Here is an 18,141-nt window from a genome sequence, read left to right as displayed (position 1 = left end):
ACACACTGCTAAAATTAAAAATCAAGAAGTGCACCCAAGAAACTCAACCAACATTTATCACAAGATGGTCACAATCTATTTGGGGGACTGTATGAAGTTTAAAAAAGCCAAAAGATCAACCAATTCAAAAGGAAATTCACAGAAGAATATATTTTGGCAAAACAAGTGATTCTATGGGTAGGAGGGCTAATAAAGCAGGTCCATGGAGGGGAGTTGGAAGCTGAGAAGCAGCAGAAAGGAATGGGAAATGAGGGTGATATATGAGAACAGCCAGGCAGCATCAGGTCTGTTAGAAATCCAAGTACTTTTCATTATTCAGTACCAATTGCTTGCTGTACTTCTGGTAGAGGTCCTCTGGTTGCCACAATTTGTTCTTTTGAAGCACAAAAAATGTAGCTGCTAAGGAAGAAAAGCTCACATTTTAAAGACTTTTTAAAACCCAAAATTGCTTAAACACAGGCAGATACAATAATAGCATTAACATGTACTGCTGGGTATTTACAGGTCCATGACTGCATGGCTCAGGTGTTCTGTGAAGAATCACACATTGGATATCAGAAAGAACCTGAAGCATGTTCTGATGGAGCAATAAATCATGTGCAGGAGTATTTTAATGCTAATAATGCCTATAAGAGATGCTATTATGCACCTAACTCTCCATCATGGGCTGTGCTGTTAACTATTACACTAACAAAACACCTACCGCTCCCTAAGGTCTTGTCTTGCTCCAGTACCTTTATAATTTGCAATAATCTCTGAATTATCTCTGATGCAATAAGGCAAATGTGTGGCTGGGGTAAAATGTCATAACTTTGGTGGGAAACAGGACATTCCCACACTGGCTGGGGATCTGTCTCCAGAGATGCAATTTTGGCAATATTTGGCTTTTGCTGCTGGCCAGAATGTTCAGGAAGAGTTGGAGCACCACCAGAGTCTCACAAATTCACTCTTGTTTTTGCTCAACTTTGAATGCAACTTTAATTTTTTTGAATATTTATTATATTTGCTTCTTTATTTCTTCCCCCAGGTTTAGACTTTTTTATCTAAAATAAGAGATGCATAAAATCTGTCATTTAAAGGCACTTCTAAGCTTTGATTGGTATCAGCTGAAGCATTAGTCATCTGTTGCAGCTTCTGTAATTCTTTAAATTATCCCTTTGCAAATGCTAAATGCCCTAAAGTTACCAGCTTCTCCCCGTCCCAGTCTCTCTCTTGTAGAAAAATCAAAGGCCATTTCTCCAGGTATTCCATTTAAAAAGCCATCTCACAGCAAGCAAAAAGTAATATGTATAGCTGCCTCTTTTCATCTGAAGCCATCCGTAGCTATATTGACATTAAAATTATGTGAATTTCTAGCAGAGCAGGAAGAAATAAGTGTCATGCATTGCTACAACAGAATTTGAATATGTTTACCTACCTTACCAGGTATAAGTAATAACTGAGGAAGAAAATACTACTGTCATCACTTCCAGCACTGTGGGCTGGGCATAAGATTCACTGCTTACAGGCAAGAAAAGTCACATATTTTATAAATGTATTTTTTCTCAGTGCCCCCCAGCAGGGGCCAGATCCCCGTTGTGCTGGATGCTGTGAAAATGTACAGTGAAAGACACAAGACACCATGAAATCCTCCTTCCAAAAGGAAGTAAAAAAAAAAGAGGATTTCCACAGCAATGAGCCTACATCCAGCTGGTTTTGTGTCTGTGTTCCTTCAACCATTTTGCTGTGGCAATTGCTGCCATGTGGGACTCAGCTTCCATGTCTCATTATGGAAGCCCCCTACTTGGACACAGCTGGTTATTCAGCCCTTTTTGGCATCTGTGGCATCAGAGGTTGCACACCATTAATGAGAGATTGCTTAAATGAGAAAAATTATGATAAAAATCCTCAGCATGAAATGAGACTGCTGTGGATGGTCACAGGTTCTGCTTGCTCTCCACAGTGAAGAATATACAGTCCTCTGAAGTGAAATATTAGAAGTGAAAGATTTAAGGGAGGAAATACTTAAAATGGCCATGAAAGTATTAATCTCTTTCCTGGGAAAGGACTTCTTTCCTTTCCTTCCCTAGAATGAGGCTAATGGGAAGAAGCTGACATTAGAGGCAATGTTCTGGTACTGCAGAGAGTTCCTTTGCAGGGTTTCATTGCCTGCTTTAATGACTGCACTCGCTCACCTAAAATGAATGTGGTATGTCTAACCTCCAAGCCATGATGTGAGGAGTTATTTTTATTTGCACAGAGCTCACTGTGCAAAAGAGATGACTGTTCTCCTCGGCTGCTCCCTTTCTGTGACAGAGCAGCAACCCACAGGCAAGAGTAAGATACCAGATAGTTTCTGATACCAGTAAGTTTCTGATACCAGAGACAGCATTTCTGCATGCAAATGGCTTTGCTGACATGCCAGTGGAAATTCATTGTATTGTTAAGCCATAGCATGCAGGTACAAACACACTGCTGCTTCAGGTGCTTTTCAAACAAACAAACAAATCAAAACAAAGCAGAAACAAACAAACAAACAAAAAGCTTATAACTCCTACAGAGAAAAACAGGCCTTTCAGAGAAATAAGAATAAGCCCTAATTCATCTCTGGCAAAAGATGCAGTGATACACACAATGTAATGTTTAACTGCAAGAAGTGTTGGGTGTGTACAAGTGACTGGGTTGATGCATAGGCTTGTGTGCAAGGGCGTTTTAATTCCCTAAAAATAACAATATTCCCATGACATCCATTGTAGGCATTGCACAGCAAACAATGCCTACAGCTCACAAACATGGAGCTAGAAGTTCCTCCAGCATGTACTGTGAGCCATAAATGTTCAATTATCACTAACTGGGTTTTACAAAGACGTTTCAGTGGGAGAAGGCACTGGCTGGAGGATGGAGAGCTGGCTTAAGGAACAGTAGGAAAGTAGCCTCCGTGATCTTTGCAGCACATCAAGGAAAGAGGCTCTTCCTGCACATCTGAAGAAGCAAGATCTCTTCTGCAGGCCTTGGGAAGTGTTCTGAAAATGTGGGGGGGGAGGTCACTGCACAGTAGCTAAAGCCTGAGTTTGCACCTCTGTTTACAGCTTAACTTGCAAAATTGTACAGCACAAAGCTACTGAGCTCTGAGGCTTTTGATGGGAAAAAGCTTTCTCTGCTGGTTTCTTCAGAGGTGATTTATTCTGTAAAAACTGTACTGTGTAACATTTCCTGCCTTAAAAGCAACTCATGCAAAGTTAATTACATTGCACTATGTTTGTGGGAAAATACATTTTACTACAAGTTAATTTGAAGAAAAAAATATTATACAATGAATGCTATAAAAGAAACAGTTATGAGTTGCTTTAATAGCATTGGTAAATCAAATCACTGCACATCAATAACTTTAAAACCAACCTACATCAGGTTTTTGGAACAATGTATGAGGGAAACAGTTTTTGAGTAGCCATGTATTTTTCATAAGTTGTGGGTGGCAAAAAAAATGTAGGTTATTTGTTAAAAAGTGCAAAAAGGAATTGTTTTCTTTCATTTATAAGACTTGATGATTTTTGTGTGTTCTGATGTTTTCTGTGGCTTTTTGGAAGCAACACAGAAGCCAAAATCCTTAGACACTTTGTGATGCCATTTAATTGAAAATATGTGTTACAAGAAATCTTTAATTACATGCTTTCCTCTTTACATAGAGATAGGAATTTCATCCATACAAATTAATAAATTGTGAAGAAAAAAGGGACTTTTGATTTCTTTTGATTTTCTAGGTTCACCTGCTTTTTTACACTGGCCACAGAAGAGATTTATTCCTTGCTAAATAATTCTTTCACTCATTGAGCAAGAAACATGTATGATTCGTGTTTCAATTACAGAATATCTTCACACAAATGCAGTCTTGCTGTGCATGTTAAAGAGCTGAATGTTGGCCCACCAGACACTCAACTCTTGCTTGCCATCCCTTGACTGTAAAAATATGGGCCAAATTTCTTGGCTAAATTTTCCTAATTGTGGCTTTCAGGCACCAGGTCTTGTAAAGCCTCTGGCTGCTTAGGTAAGAGCCTTTCTGCTCAGAAACATCCTCTCCTGGGTCTGCCTCTCTGGGGAGTGGGGAAAAAAGAAGGAAAACCCAGGATGGTGTCCTGCAAAGTGGCCCAGACACCTGGACTCTTGTCCTGCCATGGGCAGTGTGTGGAGCAGCAGGTTATCTGTACACCTCCTCAAAACTTCAGTCCCAAGACACCTCCTCTGAGCATTTATATACTGCTTTTAAGGACATTTGTAGCCTAAGTTTAAATAACTTTCCCTACTTGGAGACTTCTCCTAGTTTGGGGACATTTTGTAGAATAACTGGGAGACAAAAAAAAAAGCCCTGAAGCTGGTTTGTGATTCCTCCCCATTCTCCAAAATCATCAGAATCCTCTGCACATCACCTCAGAATTAATTTCAAGAGCAAATCTGGGGGAAAAGATCTCACACTGCTATTATTTCTCTTCTAAATTCTTTAAGTAACTCACTGGAAAAGCTCATGTGCGCCAAACTACTTGCATAATGTCATATCCATAGCAGAGAAAGTCCCCAGAGCAGGTTGACAATATTAAATAAAAGAAATTGTACTCCTATAAAGAATTTCATGTTCACAGCGTGCATGTGCAAAATAAACTGCCACTGTTGCTGACTCATGTGAATTTAAGTTTTGCAAGATTAGGTCATTCTCCTCCAAACCCTGTTCCTGCAGGAGATGAGTAAGGGACCAAAATCTCTGGGATTTTTCTCTTCTTCTGTTTCCTTTCAGTATTTTTTCTGCCTTTTCTGCTTGTGGAAAAGCCTGCAATAAGATGTGAGTGTGTGTTAAAGGCTTAAAAAACAAATATGTATTTATTCTGTTCCTTGAAGTTAAAGACAACCAAGAACTTATAATAACCACTTAATATATGTGACTGAACCTTCTTAAAAGTGTAAGATAGCATTATTTCCTTGAGTTTTCTTACCTATTTTTCCTTTTTTAAATGGATAATTAATTCAGAGAATTAATTGTACTGGCTTCAAAACTTTTGGATTGATGCCAACTGATTTCTCAAGATGACACAGCCAAACACGCCTTTTATAAATTCCTAATACTGCATTGAGGACAGGAAATTATTTCTTGCTAAATACCAGAACTAGTTAAATCTACCATAATTTTGCAGACTTCACAGAACTCCCACTAATCTGAATGGGATTCATAGGCACATGCAAGGATTTCAGAGAAACTCAACCTCTTGGAAGCAGCTCCTGGTGTTTAACCGACAGAGCATTAAGCATTGAGTCACTCTTGCCTGAGTTTCTGTTGGGTGGACAAAGAAAGGGTTCTTCTCTCTGCCATTATAATACAATTTTTCCCTTTAGATTTATTAATCTGAGAATATTATAAATGCATTTGCTAAATTATAATGTTTTGAACCACTAGCAATATGCAATAAGAGTCTAAATACATGCATTTTAAAATCTATGGTTTCTATTCTCTCCTATTCTGGCAAGCAGTAATTACATGCCAACCCAAGAAATTAGGTTAATCATAAGTATCTTACAAACAGGAAACAGGCATTAGAAGTGTCCTGTTGGGCCTGTACCAGTTATATTTAATTAAACAGAAAATGATGCAAAATCCAGTACACCAGTCTCTTGCTTGCTCTAACAACCAACTGAAATTAAGTTTACCAATGCTAACAAGTGTTCATGGAAGCAAGGAACTCAACTTCTGTAACTTCAGGGTTGACTTAGGGATTATCACAGCAAAAAAAAAGTGACTTAAACAGCCAGGTGAATGAGCATTCAGAAACCAAATTCTTTAGGCAGTCTTGGAAATCTCAGCCTTGTACTGTACTTGTACCAACTCCTTGGTACTGTGCCAAAAATATTTTTTTAAAAAGCCCATACTGCTGGCCATGTAAATTGAACATATATTTCTGTTTCTGAGCAGAGACTTGCAGCTGTTATTGCTACCCTGTGCGTATTTTACCTCTGAAGGAAGAGTACTTAGCAATCACCACTCATGTCTCTCTTTTCAGCGCTACAAGGGCAGAGTCCGTGGTTTGGAGGACATGTAGAAAATCTTCAGGGTCAGAAAAACTCAGAATAAAGATTAAAACACAGGTCTGGCATCATCCCAGCAGCATGGAAGGATTCCTGAAATATGGCTCTCTGCCTAATGCTGTTTCTGTACCATACTACTTCTGTACTATACTACTATACTACACATATTTTAATGACATTATAGGAAAGCCCAAGATAAGAAACAGATTTGTCTTTCTTTTGATCAAACCCTAATTCTAAATGTACGTAGATAAGCTAACAACTGTGTAAATATCACTCAATAAAGTAATGTGAACACTACCATTAAAATTGTTATTAATAGTCATCCTATTTGTTTGACCATTTTATGCATGTTTCCTCTTTGTCTAGATTAGAAAAAATAGCAAAAAATATTTTGCCCCATTAAGAATTAATAAATGAGACATTTACCTTTAACTAGGGACACAAATTGCAAAAACATCCTTTAAATTACCAAGAACACTGGAAATTTGGTAGTATTCCACCCTGCATATTTCAAAGGCATGAAATTAAACATTTGAAGCAAACTTATCTACCTGTTCCAGCTGTTGCCAATGAGGATAAGGGATTTTTTTTTCTAGAAAAACAGTAAGTCCCAAAACTCCACTAATTTACTGAAAACTCCATAGGCTAAATAGATTAGGACTCCTATTCTCATGGCATGAAAGAGACCAACTCTTTCACTGAGGGACAGTGACTCATGAAAACTGTGATGAAAATATTTATGAAGCATTTTTAGCTGTTATTTATGAGTTCATGAACTTCCGTCCTACCCAGTCCTCTCATGCTATTTATCTAATTTGGCTGTAGTTTATATTTTACTCACATTATTAAAACAAACAAACAAACCAAACAAAAATTCAAAACACCTCTTTTAGCTAAGACTTTTTTGTTTAAAACAAAAATTTTTTTAATTGCCAGGACCAATCTAATAAGCAGGGCACAGCTGAGCGCATTTAGGTACCAGCAAGTATTCATAGCATTGCAGAGATGGTAGGCTTTACAAATGCATTAAAAATGAGTATCCATTCTGAAACAAATGTTTAAGTATCGTGCTCTGAAATAGACAATGTAATCAAAGTGTTAAGAGTCGGCCCAGGGACGGAACTTTGAGCCCAGAGAACTGCCAAGAGGTCTAAAACAAACCAGGGCAGGAATATTTGTAAAAATCCTGGAGAAGACCAGCCCAGGGTTATGACTCACAAGGAATTCTTAGTGACTCCCAGAGAAAGGAATGAAAGTACTTCCACTACAGAACGAGACCGCAGCACACTGAAAACAGAGTGGCACCATGTGAGCCAGGCACAGCCCCAGCGTGCTGGGATAACACACTCACCTTGTCCACAATGCAGATCTGCTTCTTGCTTTGCACATCAACAATCTCTACTTCGAAGTAGGTGATTTTTGAATGTTTGAGCGCTGCTGATGGTTTGATTTGGCCAGCAGAGAGCACCAGCTGGGAGAGGTTGAAGAAAGAGCGTGAGTCATTGTGAGACATGGGCAGAGCTGCTCCATGGGCTGCGGGGTCCCTGCTGCGCTCGGGAGCGCCGGGGCTCTGCCTCTTGAGCATGCTGTGCCCCAGCAGCAGCGATCCTCATATCAGCAGGGGACAGTTCCAGGGGAAAATGTTTCCTCCCTGCTGCAGTTAAATACAGCCACAGAGCGACCAGACACAAAAGGTCAAGCGGCATTCCATTTGAAGTGTGCTGGCTTATTTGGCAGGAGTGAAAACAATGGCTCTGTAATCCATGTCTATATTTAATCTGCTAGCGTGATATCCTGTGTTGATGCTGCTGCTGCTTTCTTATTTTCTTTTTTTTTCATTTTATTTAAACCAGTGTTTGAAACAAGACATCCTGAAATTCCCTATTAGCAGATATCAGATCCTGAAATTCCAGAGCTCCAGAGAAACCAGAAATGAATGTAGTAAATTCCACTGTTACCTACTGAGACAGATGTTTAAAATGTCCATGTACACACACATGTATAGGTATAAATGTCACCTGTTCTAGAATAATCATCATCAGATGCCATCTATTCTAGAAATATTTACTAACAAAATAGCATGAGTTCATCAGCAAAATTTAGGGACTACTTGCAAATATCTGCTTGGCTTTAGCACTATGGATTTTCTGGTATTTAATAGGGTAGAGCTTTCCTCACAGTTCTGCCAGGAAAAATCAGCTGAAGGAATGGAAATTATAACCTTAAAGGCATTCATTCAGGGCTTGGATAATTTCACTATTTTCTTATTCTTTCCTGACAATTTTTACAATGCAAGTCTGCAACAAAACAAAAGCAGATTTAATGGTAAGAATAAAGACTACATAAAACAACAATTTTTCTCTGAAGCAGCTTCCCCAAGCCTTGTTTAAATTTCATTTCTCCATGTATGGCTTTTTAATAGGATTTAACAGAACTAGAAGCACTTTTCCATCTTGAAATTCTCCCTAAATTTCCCTGGGCTGCCTAGGATTACAGTGTTAGAAGGGCACCATGAGTTTCTGCAGACAGCTCTTTCCACAGAGTAAATTCCGAATACATTTCTCCATGGTAAAATGTCAGGAAAACTAAAATCACTATTACAAAAATCATATGGGTTTGTTACACTGTGGAAATTAATTAAGTGGGGAAAAGCTTCCACAAAGTAAAAGTCACCACACAATTAATATCCACTCTGGGATGCAGGGTGGAAACAGAACCGGTCTCTTTAATTCTGCTGTAACTTAGAGAAAATGTAGTGGTTCTTTAGCCATAGTTCTGACTAAAGGAGCTAACTCCAACTCATAACTAAGTTGCTTTATGCCCACATGACATAACAAATTTTGAAGTAGCCTAGACTGAGATAAAAGCCTCCACTGCTTGGTGATGCAGTCATGCAGCCTTGGAATGCCTTCAGTGGATTTGTTATTGAAAGCCCTGACTGGGGGAATGCAGGTGTACAACAATATCAATCCCCAACTACAAAAAAAAACAGGATTAAATTTTGACTATACTGGAATCAGTTAGTGTCTTGCCATTTGTGCAGAACAAGTCAGCATCTACAGGAAAAAAGCAGTTAGACTTGATTATATCATATGAAAGAAGTTCACCTGTCTCCGAGGTTAAATGAAAGGAGTTCAAGGGACCATCACCTTGGTGGAGTCAATACAGCAAGCAGAAATTTTGATATAAGCTAGTCACAACTGGGAGAATGGCAAATTATTGTCTTACTGTAAGGGGCTTGCTAAAAACAGCCAACTAAAGACCACAGAACACACAGGTCCTAAAATCCAAGTGTGAGATACACTTATTTCTATGTGCTACTCTAAAGAAACTGTAAAAACTGTTGTACAAGAGAAGAGACAAACTGATACAATATTCCCTTTTAGCGGTAAGATTTATATATGTGAGCTGTAATAGCATATATGAATAAATTTCTAAATTTATTTCAATTCAAAACCCATAAAGAATAGTATTGATCATCAAGGCTAATTTCTGTGTATATAAAGGAACTGGTGTTACAGTCATTACTGCAAGTATATTTATAACACTTAAAATGATAACATCTGAGCTGCTGCTGCTGCTGCGAAAAAAAGCTTTTGATTTACTGCAGACATTTAAATGATCAGAATTTTATTACTGACCAATGAATGCTTGAATATCTGAACCAGTTCCAGGAAAATGCTTACAAAAATATACTCCCATTTTTTGCAATCCAAGCTAATCATTTGCAATTTTAATATTTTGATGAACAACCATCTTTACAGACCCAAACACTGCTGACATTAATTAGGAGAGCTTCCCTGAAGGTGGCCGGCCCTTTTCCTCCCTCCATTGTATTATGGATTTAGGATCAGACTGCAACAAATGTAATGCTTGCATGTAAGGTGGATGAGAGCTACTCTACCAAAAATAATCAGGGATAGAGTTACCACTGATAACCCAAGCTCAAAAAGGGAGATGAATAAAAGCTGTGATGGTTTTGCCATTATTATAACAAGTGCTGCACTTTCTTGAAATGGCATCAATGGGTTTGGATGTTCCAGCTCAATGTGAAGCCATCCAGCCCATTCTGTGTGGAAGGGAAACATTAATTACAGGACAGAAGGCACATCTTTCCTTTCAATGTCATTATTGTGCCTCATCTCAGTCCTCAGCACTGGAGATGCGCAGTCCCAGCACACAGGGACAAGTGATCAGCCCTATGGTGAGATTTATTGATCCTCACTACACGGGCATAAGGTGCTGTCCCCAGAGCTGTGGCAGGGCTAGCAGCCCCCAGCCACCCAGCCCCTGACCTCAGCTTCATTCTGGGACTCTGAGAGGAGTCAAAGAGCACTCAGCAAGAATTAAATCATCTCTGACAGCTTCAACTCACTCTGAAGTTCAGGCCATATAAGGGGCTGATATTTTGGAGGGGCCACAAGAATGGGCATCACTCTTCTCAAAGTGTGGCTCCACCTCCTCTCCTCCCTTGGCACTCAGCTCACATGAACTGTTTTGGAGATAGGCAGGCACTTGGTTAAGCCTTCCTTCCAAAATGCACTTTTTTGAGGAGGCAGAGAATGTCTGCCCCCAAATCACACAGCCTGGCCATCATCTCTGGTTAATAGAAATGCTGACGTTTTCAGAAAAAAAAAAATTACACCTGTAAAGGATTTTTTTACCCTTCTAATCAATATCTGGAAACAAGCATCAGCCTGTGCTGGTCATGACAAAATAGGTAACAAATGACTGGTCAGGGACTAAGACTTAGCATTCAGTTTCTGCTTATGACATTGATTTCCTGTGAGGTGCTGGGGAGCTGCTGGTTTTCCTGCTTTTCCCTTCCTATTCCACATGCCATCCTTGTGTGAGGCTCCCTTGCACTGTGCATTTTGCAGACAGCCTGGCACAAAGGGATTTCAAAAGGTCCAGCTGGGGCCTTAAGGCGCTTCTGAAGTTCCTTTTCATCTCTGGTGATGTTTTGAACTCCTCCTTCCCCAGTGAATTGGTCATCTCCTTTCAGCCTGCAGAATGTCAGCTGCTAAGTCAGCAGCAGAGGGTCACCTCTGTCAGCCCAGATGCTTGTCAGCAGCCCCTCACATGTCACTTTTTTATCCCACACATTTGGAATGCTTGGCGGGACCGGGGTTATTCCTTTCCCACAGACAGACACACAGCTCCAGAGCCCAAAGTATGTGGGGTTCAGAACCACAGGTCATGAAATCTAAAAGAAAGCAGATTGCCAAGGTCACACTTACCTCAGTGTGCCATTTTTGGAGATTGTGCCATTTGTCTTGCTGGGGAGGGAGATCTGAACGTGTGTGTTCACATGGCCCTTGGCCTCACACCTTTCTCAGCAGCTGTGCAGCCCTTACACCTGGTATTGTGCTTGATCTAACCACACTGTGAACGTCTCCCTGTTAGATTTCATGTTCTAAGGGCCAGGCAGGAGTGTGGAGCTGTTCTTCCAGTGCCTTTTTTATTGAGCTGTCCAAGGAAGGGTTTAAGAACCTGATCTAATTTACTCATTTGGAAGAACACTGACAATAATTTGTGTGTCTGGCTTCTGGCTTCATCTGGCAGAGAGTTTAGGAATAGGTTTACCAGATTATTTGGGGGGCTACTGCATTTAAATGTTTGGTTTGATTCTGCTACCCATAGCAATTAAACAACAACTAGAATGTATTTCTGAAGCATTGCAGAAATTTAGGCATGAGCCTAAAAAAAAAAAGACCAACAAAAACCACTGTGCATGAACCTCTGGCACTACTTCTTTGCCTGCACACACCTACCTCAGAAGTCACAAAACCAATTTAAAACATTCTATCTACATGCTTGCACACAAAAATGCCACTTAGAAGCAGCTCCACCTCATTCCTACTAAAACAACTCGGGTCAATTCATTTTCTCTCTTGAAGCTAAGTCTCTTAAATAAGTAGTAGACAAGAGAAAGGCACAGAAGGAAAGTGTCCTGACTCTAGCACTAAGCTAGATCCTACAGCTATTTTAAATAATGCTGAAGTCAGGACTAAGCCCCACCAGCTAGGGGCCAGGGTAAAAGTGATATACATCCGTGTTCCTTCCTCCAGCTACATTGGCAGGGCTCCTCAGCACAGGATGACAACCTTGCTGAGCCTGTGAGCTGTGCAATGGAAACATTACATGGCCACAAGGCACAAGCCTCAGGCCACATCCTTCAGAGGCTGTGAGAAGGGAAATTCAAAGGAGCAGCTTGCAAGCAGAGCCCTGGGATCTGCAGTGCCCACCTTGTCCCTGCAGGAGCTTTTACCACTGACCAGACCAATGATGTTTTGTCAACTGTTTAAAATCTCACTGGTTTTATCCTCCTGGCTTTGAAAACTGAAAATATTGACTTTAAACTTTGGTGTGGGTGGTGCCAATTAGAAGCAAATTCACAGCACAAATCAAATCCAAAGGCAGGGTTTGCTTTATCCCCCACAGACATCCACGAGAGACACGAGGGAAATAAGCAAAGTGGAAATACAGGATAGTAATTCTATCTGCAAGCAGTGCACAGAGAAACCTCCACCCCCAGCCCCTGTGGCACACAGACACACACCTACTTCTCTATCAAAATAAGTACAGCCTGATACATCAAATCTGATTATGGCCAGGATATATCATAACAGGCAGCTGCCGGACTGTAGTATAGAAAAAGCCCAAGAAGAAGCTCCTGGTGATGGAGACCCAAATGAATCTTCAAAAGTGATCAGTCTTTTAAGGTGCCTGACAATAAATAGTATATTCACAGCTGTGAAGTTTCAATTCTTGTTTACATAAAAACAGTGGAAATTGTGCTATTCCGTTATTTGAGGCATGACGTCTTCTCCCCCATGCATTTGGAAATACATGGCTATGTGAAAAGTCTTTTTTTTTAACTTAGATATTTTGTCATACTCTTTCACTCAGGTAAATGTGCAGCCCTTTTAACACACAGGAACATCTGAAAACTTGACTTCAAAAAGCCTAAGGAAAAAGATTTTTTTTCTTAATTTCAAAACTGACTCTGTGGCTTTTAAGCTAGTCTTGGCATTTTTCAGGAGGACAGGGAGACCAACACACTACATATTTAAGTCCTTGTACAGTCAATATGGTTTGTACCCCATTGTTTCTTTGAGGCAAAGATTAGAAAGTATCATTAGAAATGAGACAAAAAAATGTCACCCAAACTTGTCCAAGAACTACTTTTAAGGAAAACTCCACTGACCTTTACCTGCAGAATTTTCCCTACAGCATTATACTCATCTTTTAGCATGTCCTCAAGCTGCTTTTGCCTCTCAGTGGCAATAAGTGCTTTCATACATTTGCCTTAATGTAGTGTGACTCCCCTTACTGCATCATCAATTCTGCCTAATAAAATGGCACCTCAATTAACAGAGGTTAGAAACTGGCTTGCAAATGTCTGCCTTTATTTCAGCTTTCCACAACAGGCTTTGTGCACCTGAGGAAAGCCACTGGGATGAGCTCCCTGCCAATCCCAGCCCAGCAGCAAAGCTATCAGACAAGGCAGCATCTGGGTGGGTGAGACTCCTCAAAGCATGACAGATAGCAAGTTTCCACGGATTTCATTGTGGCTTTGTGACACTGTGTCACTTCACAGAGTAAAGAGAAAGGGCTGAGCAGATTAATGAAGGACAGGTGCTGATACCCTGTACTTTGCAGCAGTGAAGCTTACTCTATGCCCTCACTTAATTTCAGTTGAGTACAGGTATTACTGGCAGCATTTTTTAAAATCCCCTCTGAGAACATACCCTGATGAAATAATGGATTGTAATTTCACAGGATAAGATCAAGTAACCACATTATTGGAAGCTGATCAGCCACTAAGTAAGGATAATGAAAAGGAATACAGTAAGGCAAAGCCATTTTTCACAAATGGCAGCAGGACAGAACTGGCAAATCCATGTTCTTACAGCTGAGATTAGGTGCATCTTTCATTTGGGCAAAGTTATTACATGCAAGATGAAGTTGGAGTCATTTGGAGTAGTTTCAGGGGAAAAAACCTGTTGTTCAAATATGCATTTTTCAAATATGCTTCAGTGACACTGAAGCAGTCAAAAACATTTACTCATTTGGATGAAAAGATTTTGAGGTTCAGAACAATCTGATCTCTTCAATAATTTCTGACCAGTAGGAGGGAAGAACAGCCTTGATTAGAACACCTACAGATTCCTAAAGAAGCTATTTTGACGTTAACATATTCAAAAACTCTTGTTTGCTAATGTAGAATGTATAAAATCCTGAAAGCTCAGTAACTGCCACAAAATATAATCACGCTCTTTCAGACAGTTCTATCCAGAGATATGTTTAAAAGTTTATAATGACAAAAAGAAACCTAACTCCAATTTACAATCCTTCTTTATTGTCTGAAGTTCTTGGGGTGATTGGTATTTCATTGCTTTTGAAATGTTACGTGGTATTTCTTCTCATACAAGAAGCCAAACTGTTCTCAGTCTTTTTCATTTCAGGGCTTCATTAATTAGGTTTCTGAAACATCTGTCAGCATAACCTCCTTCTTTCACAAACTTTCAAGTTTCCTGAAAAGTTCCCATTTATTATGACACTTTTAATACTCAGCCTCAGTCCCTGAGCTAAATTATCAGTCTTTTTTTACAATCATTTTGTGACTAAAAAATATTCTTGTGACACTTTTCTTTCAAAGCTGAATAATTTTGAGAAACAGAAAAATTACTGGAAACTGGAATTAGACAAGTAAACAAAAAAAGGACCTTATTTATTTCATTAGAGCTGTTGTTTAGTGCTAGGTTTTTTCAGACTTGAAATGTTTGAAAAAGGTTTCTATGAAGCAAAATCTAGGGGGGGGGTGGGAAAGCAAACATGCTTATCAGAATGAAATGAGATTTTTTTTTTCTTTAATTCTTTCTCTTGTGAAGGCTTTTCTGCCCCCAGACTACTACCATTCCCAGTAACAACCCTGATAAAAAAGTGACCCTGCCCCAATTTGAGTATTGTGCTAGTACCTTCTGTTTTGACCATTATTTCTGACAAGACTGCACCAAAACCACACTCTCCCCACCAGTGCAGGAAATCTATCCTATTTAAGGCACTGCAAGAAACCCATTCCTTATTTACACTTCAGAAGCAGAAAGAAGCCTCACCTGTGGACAGATCACTTTTCTGCTGGGGCTGGGGGCTGGTCCAGCATGGGAAGCAGCGCTGAGCCAGGCAGTTCTGCTGGCAGCAGGCTGAGGTGGAAATGCCACTGACCTACTGCCACAAACTGCAGGTCCATGTGCTCAGGATTACCACCTCATCAAACCTGCCATCCTCACAGCACCTGGAGATACCACATGCGCTGAAATAAAATCTGCCTTTCACCAGGGGGTGCTGACAGAACCCCAGAAAGTGGTGCCTCAATGGGGAGCCCAGTAGCACACCCCTGTGTGTCATGCTGACCCATGAGAGCTGGCTCTCTCAAAAGCCAGTTTTGCTCATGCCTAAACATGATAGCTGCCCACAGACATAATGAACCTCAGCACAACATCAGGGCATCCTCCCATGCATGAGAGGATGGAGCCCATGTGAGCTCAAGGCCTCCCCTCTCTTCCATTGCTGGCTACCAGAAAGAAATACAGACACAAACAAGAGTGCATTTCATCTCTGTATGGGGTATTATACCACACAGCAACCTGGAACAAGTTGAAAAGAAGAGGATGTTAAGCTTGAGCTCCAAGGAAAATAGTACTGTTAGTTCCAGAAATGCCTCTATGGCTTCTTGTGAATCACCTGCACCTAGTGAATAAAGCATTTTCCACCTGGCTCGTTTTTGCTGGCATAACCCAGATTGTCCATGCTTTGTTTTATCACACCAACAATGGCACAGAAGAGTTTTAATGTAAAAAATGCTCTCCTGTCCAGCTCAGCTGGCAAGGAAGAATGCACTAATTTGTGTGAGCTTTGAATGCACAGGTTTCCCTTGTCCTGCAGCAAGTCAAAGGCAGAGAGGCTGGATGCAGCTTATATTAGTTAGCATGTGACATCTCAGTGATAAGGAGTTTGGCTCCAGAGGCAAGAAAAGCAAAAGATTGCCATGGTGGGCTCTAAAAGCTTGACAGAACTGATATGGGAGCTTGGGCTGCCAACAAGCAGCACTTGTTGCTTGGCACATGAGGACAACAGCTCAACACCTCTGGAGCCTGAGCTCCAGCTGAACAGCTCTCAGCCAGGAGTGACTGCAGCCAGCCTGCAAGCAATGGCAGGACAGCCACCACCTGGTTACATCCAGCTGTCAAAATTATCTTTGCTTTAAAACAAACAAACAAACAAGCAAACAAAAACAACAACAACAACAACAAAAAAGCTGATGCTGTTCCTGGTGTGACAACTGTCTGTGTAAGGCATTGCTGCAATTTCCATACCCATCTTGGGGGCAAGGTCATAGAGATAGGTGTGACAAGGAGAGACCTGACATCTAACAGTCTGGGAAGCAACACTGGAGGATTATCGGTAAGATACCAACATGCTTCACCATGAGACGAGTTCCTGTATTAGAAAACAACTGCATTCCCCAAACAGCTTCAAAAATGCTGTAAAATACAGTCCCTGGTTAGAAACAATGCCCTCTCTCTATATCCAGCTGTAGGAAGTACTCTAAAAGGCTGAAGGTGCAGTTCATATACAAAGGGTAAAATAAGAGAAGATTCAGTGTCACATCTGGAGTTTTCCAGGGCTAGAAATAAAGTGGTGAGGTGGGAATATCCACAGCTGCCTAGTGGGACTTGATGCAGTTATTTTAAGTACAACAATTTGATGAGATACATAAATTCTTTTTTGTTTGTTGTTTTTTGTTGGTTTTTTATATTAATAAGAACCCTGGCTTACCTGTGCTATCTTCCAGCAGGAGGCTGGAGCACGTCTGCATTTGAAAGGACAGGGGGATGTGAGGTGACCAGGGTCACAGGTTGTGTGACAGCCCCACTGCGCTTTCACAGTGTCCCTCTTCTTTCCTTGCAGAGCTGCAGACAGCTGTGGCCATCACTGCCACCCAGAAAACACTGCTCCAGCTGCTTCCTGATGCAACTTTCCCTGAGACCAGACCACAGACAAGCAGCAGAGATGCTGTACTGAGTCCATCCAGGTTCCTGGTGGTGTGTCAGCCCCAGCAACAGCTGGCTGTGCCTGCAAGTTTCTTCTCTCATAAGAAACCTGCTTTGATGATCTGCTGTTCATACAGAGGATGTGGGAGTGGCATTAAAATAAAGCTGAGTTTGCATGCAAAAGCACAACAGCCAAGAACAGATAAGTAAAGAAACTTTTAGAAAGACTTGATCGCTGTCTTTGTAGGTTTAGGTATTAAAGTCTCAGATTTCTAACTGAACATTTGAATTCACAGCACTTACAGCAAAACTGTCTGACCACTGGTGTCAGCTTGTTGTAAGCAAGCTAAGCACAGGACACAACCTACCTAGAGAAAACCACAAACTCCACCTCAAAATATTTCTTTCAGAGCACTCCCTTAACAGACTAATACCCATTTAAACTTAATTACTTCGTTCTTCATCAAGAATAAAAATACAGCTTTAATGAACAGGGCCAAAAAAAATTAATTTCTCTTGATGTTGCTCCCAGAAAACATTTCTGTTTTCAGCTAGCTGTAGCTCTCAAGGGTGAAAAAGACTCTGTCAGAAGAGGAACACAGCAGCCTTCTATCTTTCTTTTGCACAGCTTACCACAAGGCAAGGACAAAATAATTCCTACTTGTTCTGCTTTTATCATTTTTATTATAACTCCATTTTAAAACACTCCTAAAGAGAGAGGAGTTTTCAAGAGCACCAGAGGCCCCAGGAATGCTACAGGTGCCCTCTTGTAGGTGATGCACAGGCTGGAGTGGTTGCCATTGGCACACTCTGACTGGAGCCAGGCTGAGCTCCTCAGCCCCACACCTCCAGTCAGCACTGCTGAGATGCTGATAAAGAAATAGTCAGGCATCTTCACTGGCAAAATCCTTAAAGCTTGCTTTTTAATAATGCTCTGTGTCTTGCTAAAGGGCAAGTTCTGAGCCAAAAGTTAATGGTTTCCTACTTGATGCCCTTTGGACTTTGGGAGACAAGCATCTCAGAATCAGGAGTT

At 40.6% G+C, this 18,141-nt stretch overlaps 1 protein-coding gene across 1 annotated transcript in view; it reads right to left on the bottom strand.

Moving 5' to 3' along the window:
- Positions 1–7,679, bottom strand: part of TECRL (trans-2,3-enoyl-CoA reductase like) — a 57,184-nt gene extending 49,505 nt beyond the window's left edge. The window contains exon 1 of the mRNA XM_030948112.1: positions 7,400–7,679. Within this exon, the coding sequence (XP_030803972.1) occupies positions 7,400–7,633 (234 nt within the window). The 5' untranslated portion in view covers positions 7,634–7,679. The remainder of the gene's footprint in view (positions 1–7,399) is intronic.
- Positions 7,680–18,141: the final 10,462 nt, after the last annotated feature.

Source organism: Camarhynchus parvulus, chromosome 4 (genome assembly GCF_901933205.1).
Source record: "Camarhynchus parvulus chromosome 4, STF_HiC, whole genome shotgun sequence".
NCBI lineage: Eukaryota > Metazoa > Chordata > Aves > Passeriformes > Thraupidae > Camarhynchus > Camarhynchus parvulus.
The sequence above is the reverse complement of the archived record's forward strand: the minus strand, read 5'-3'. Positions and strand labels throughout refer to the sequence as shown.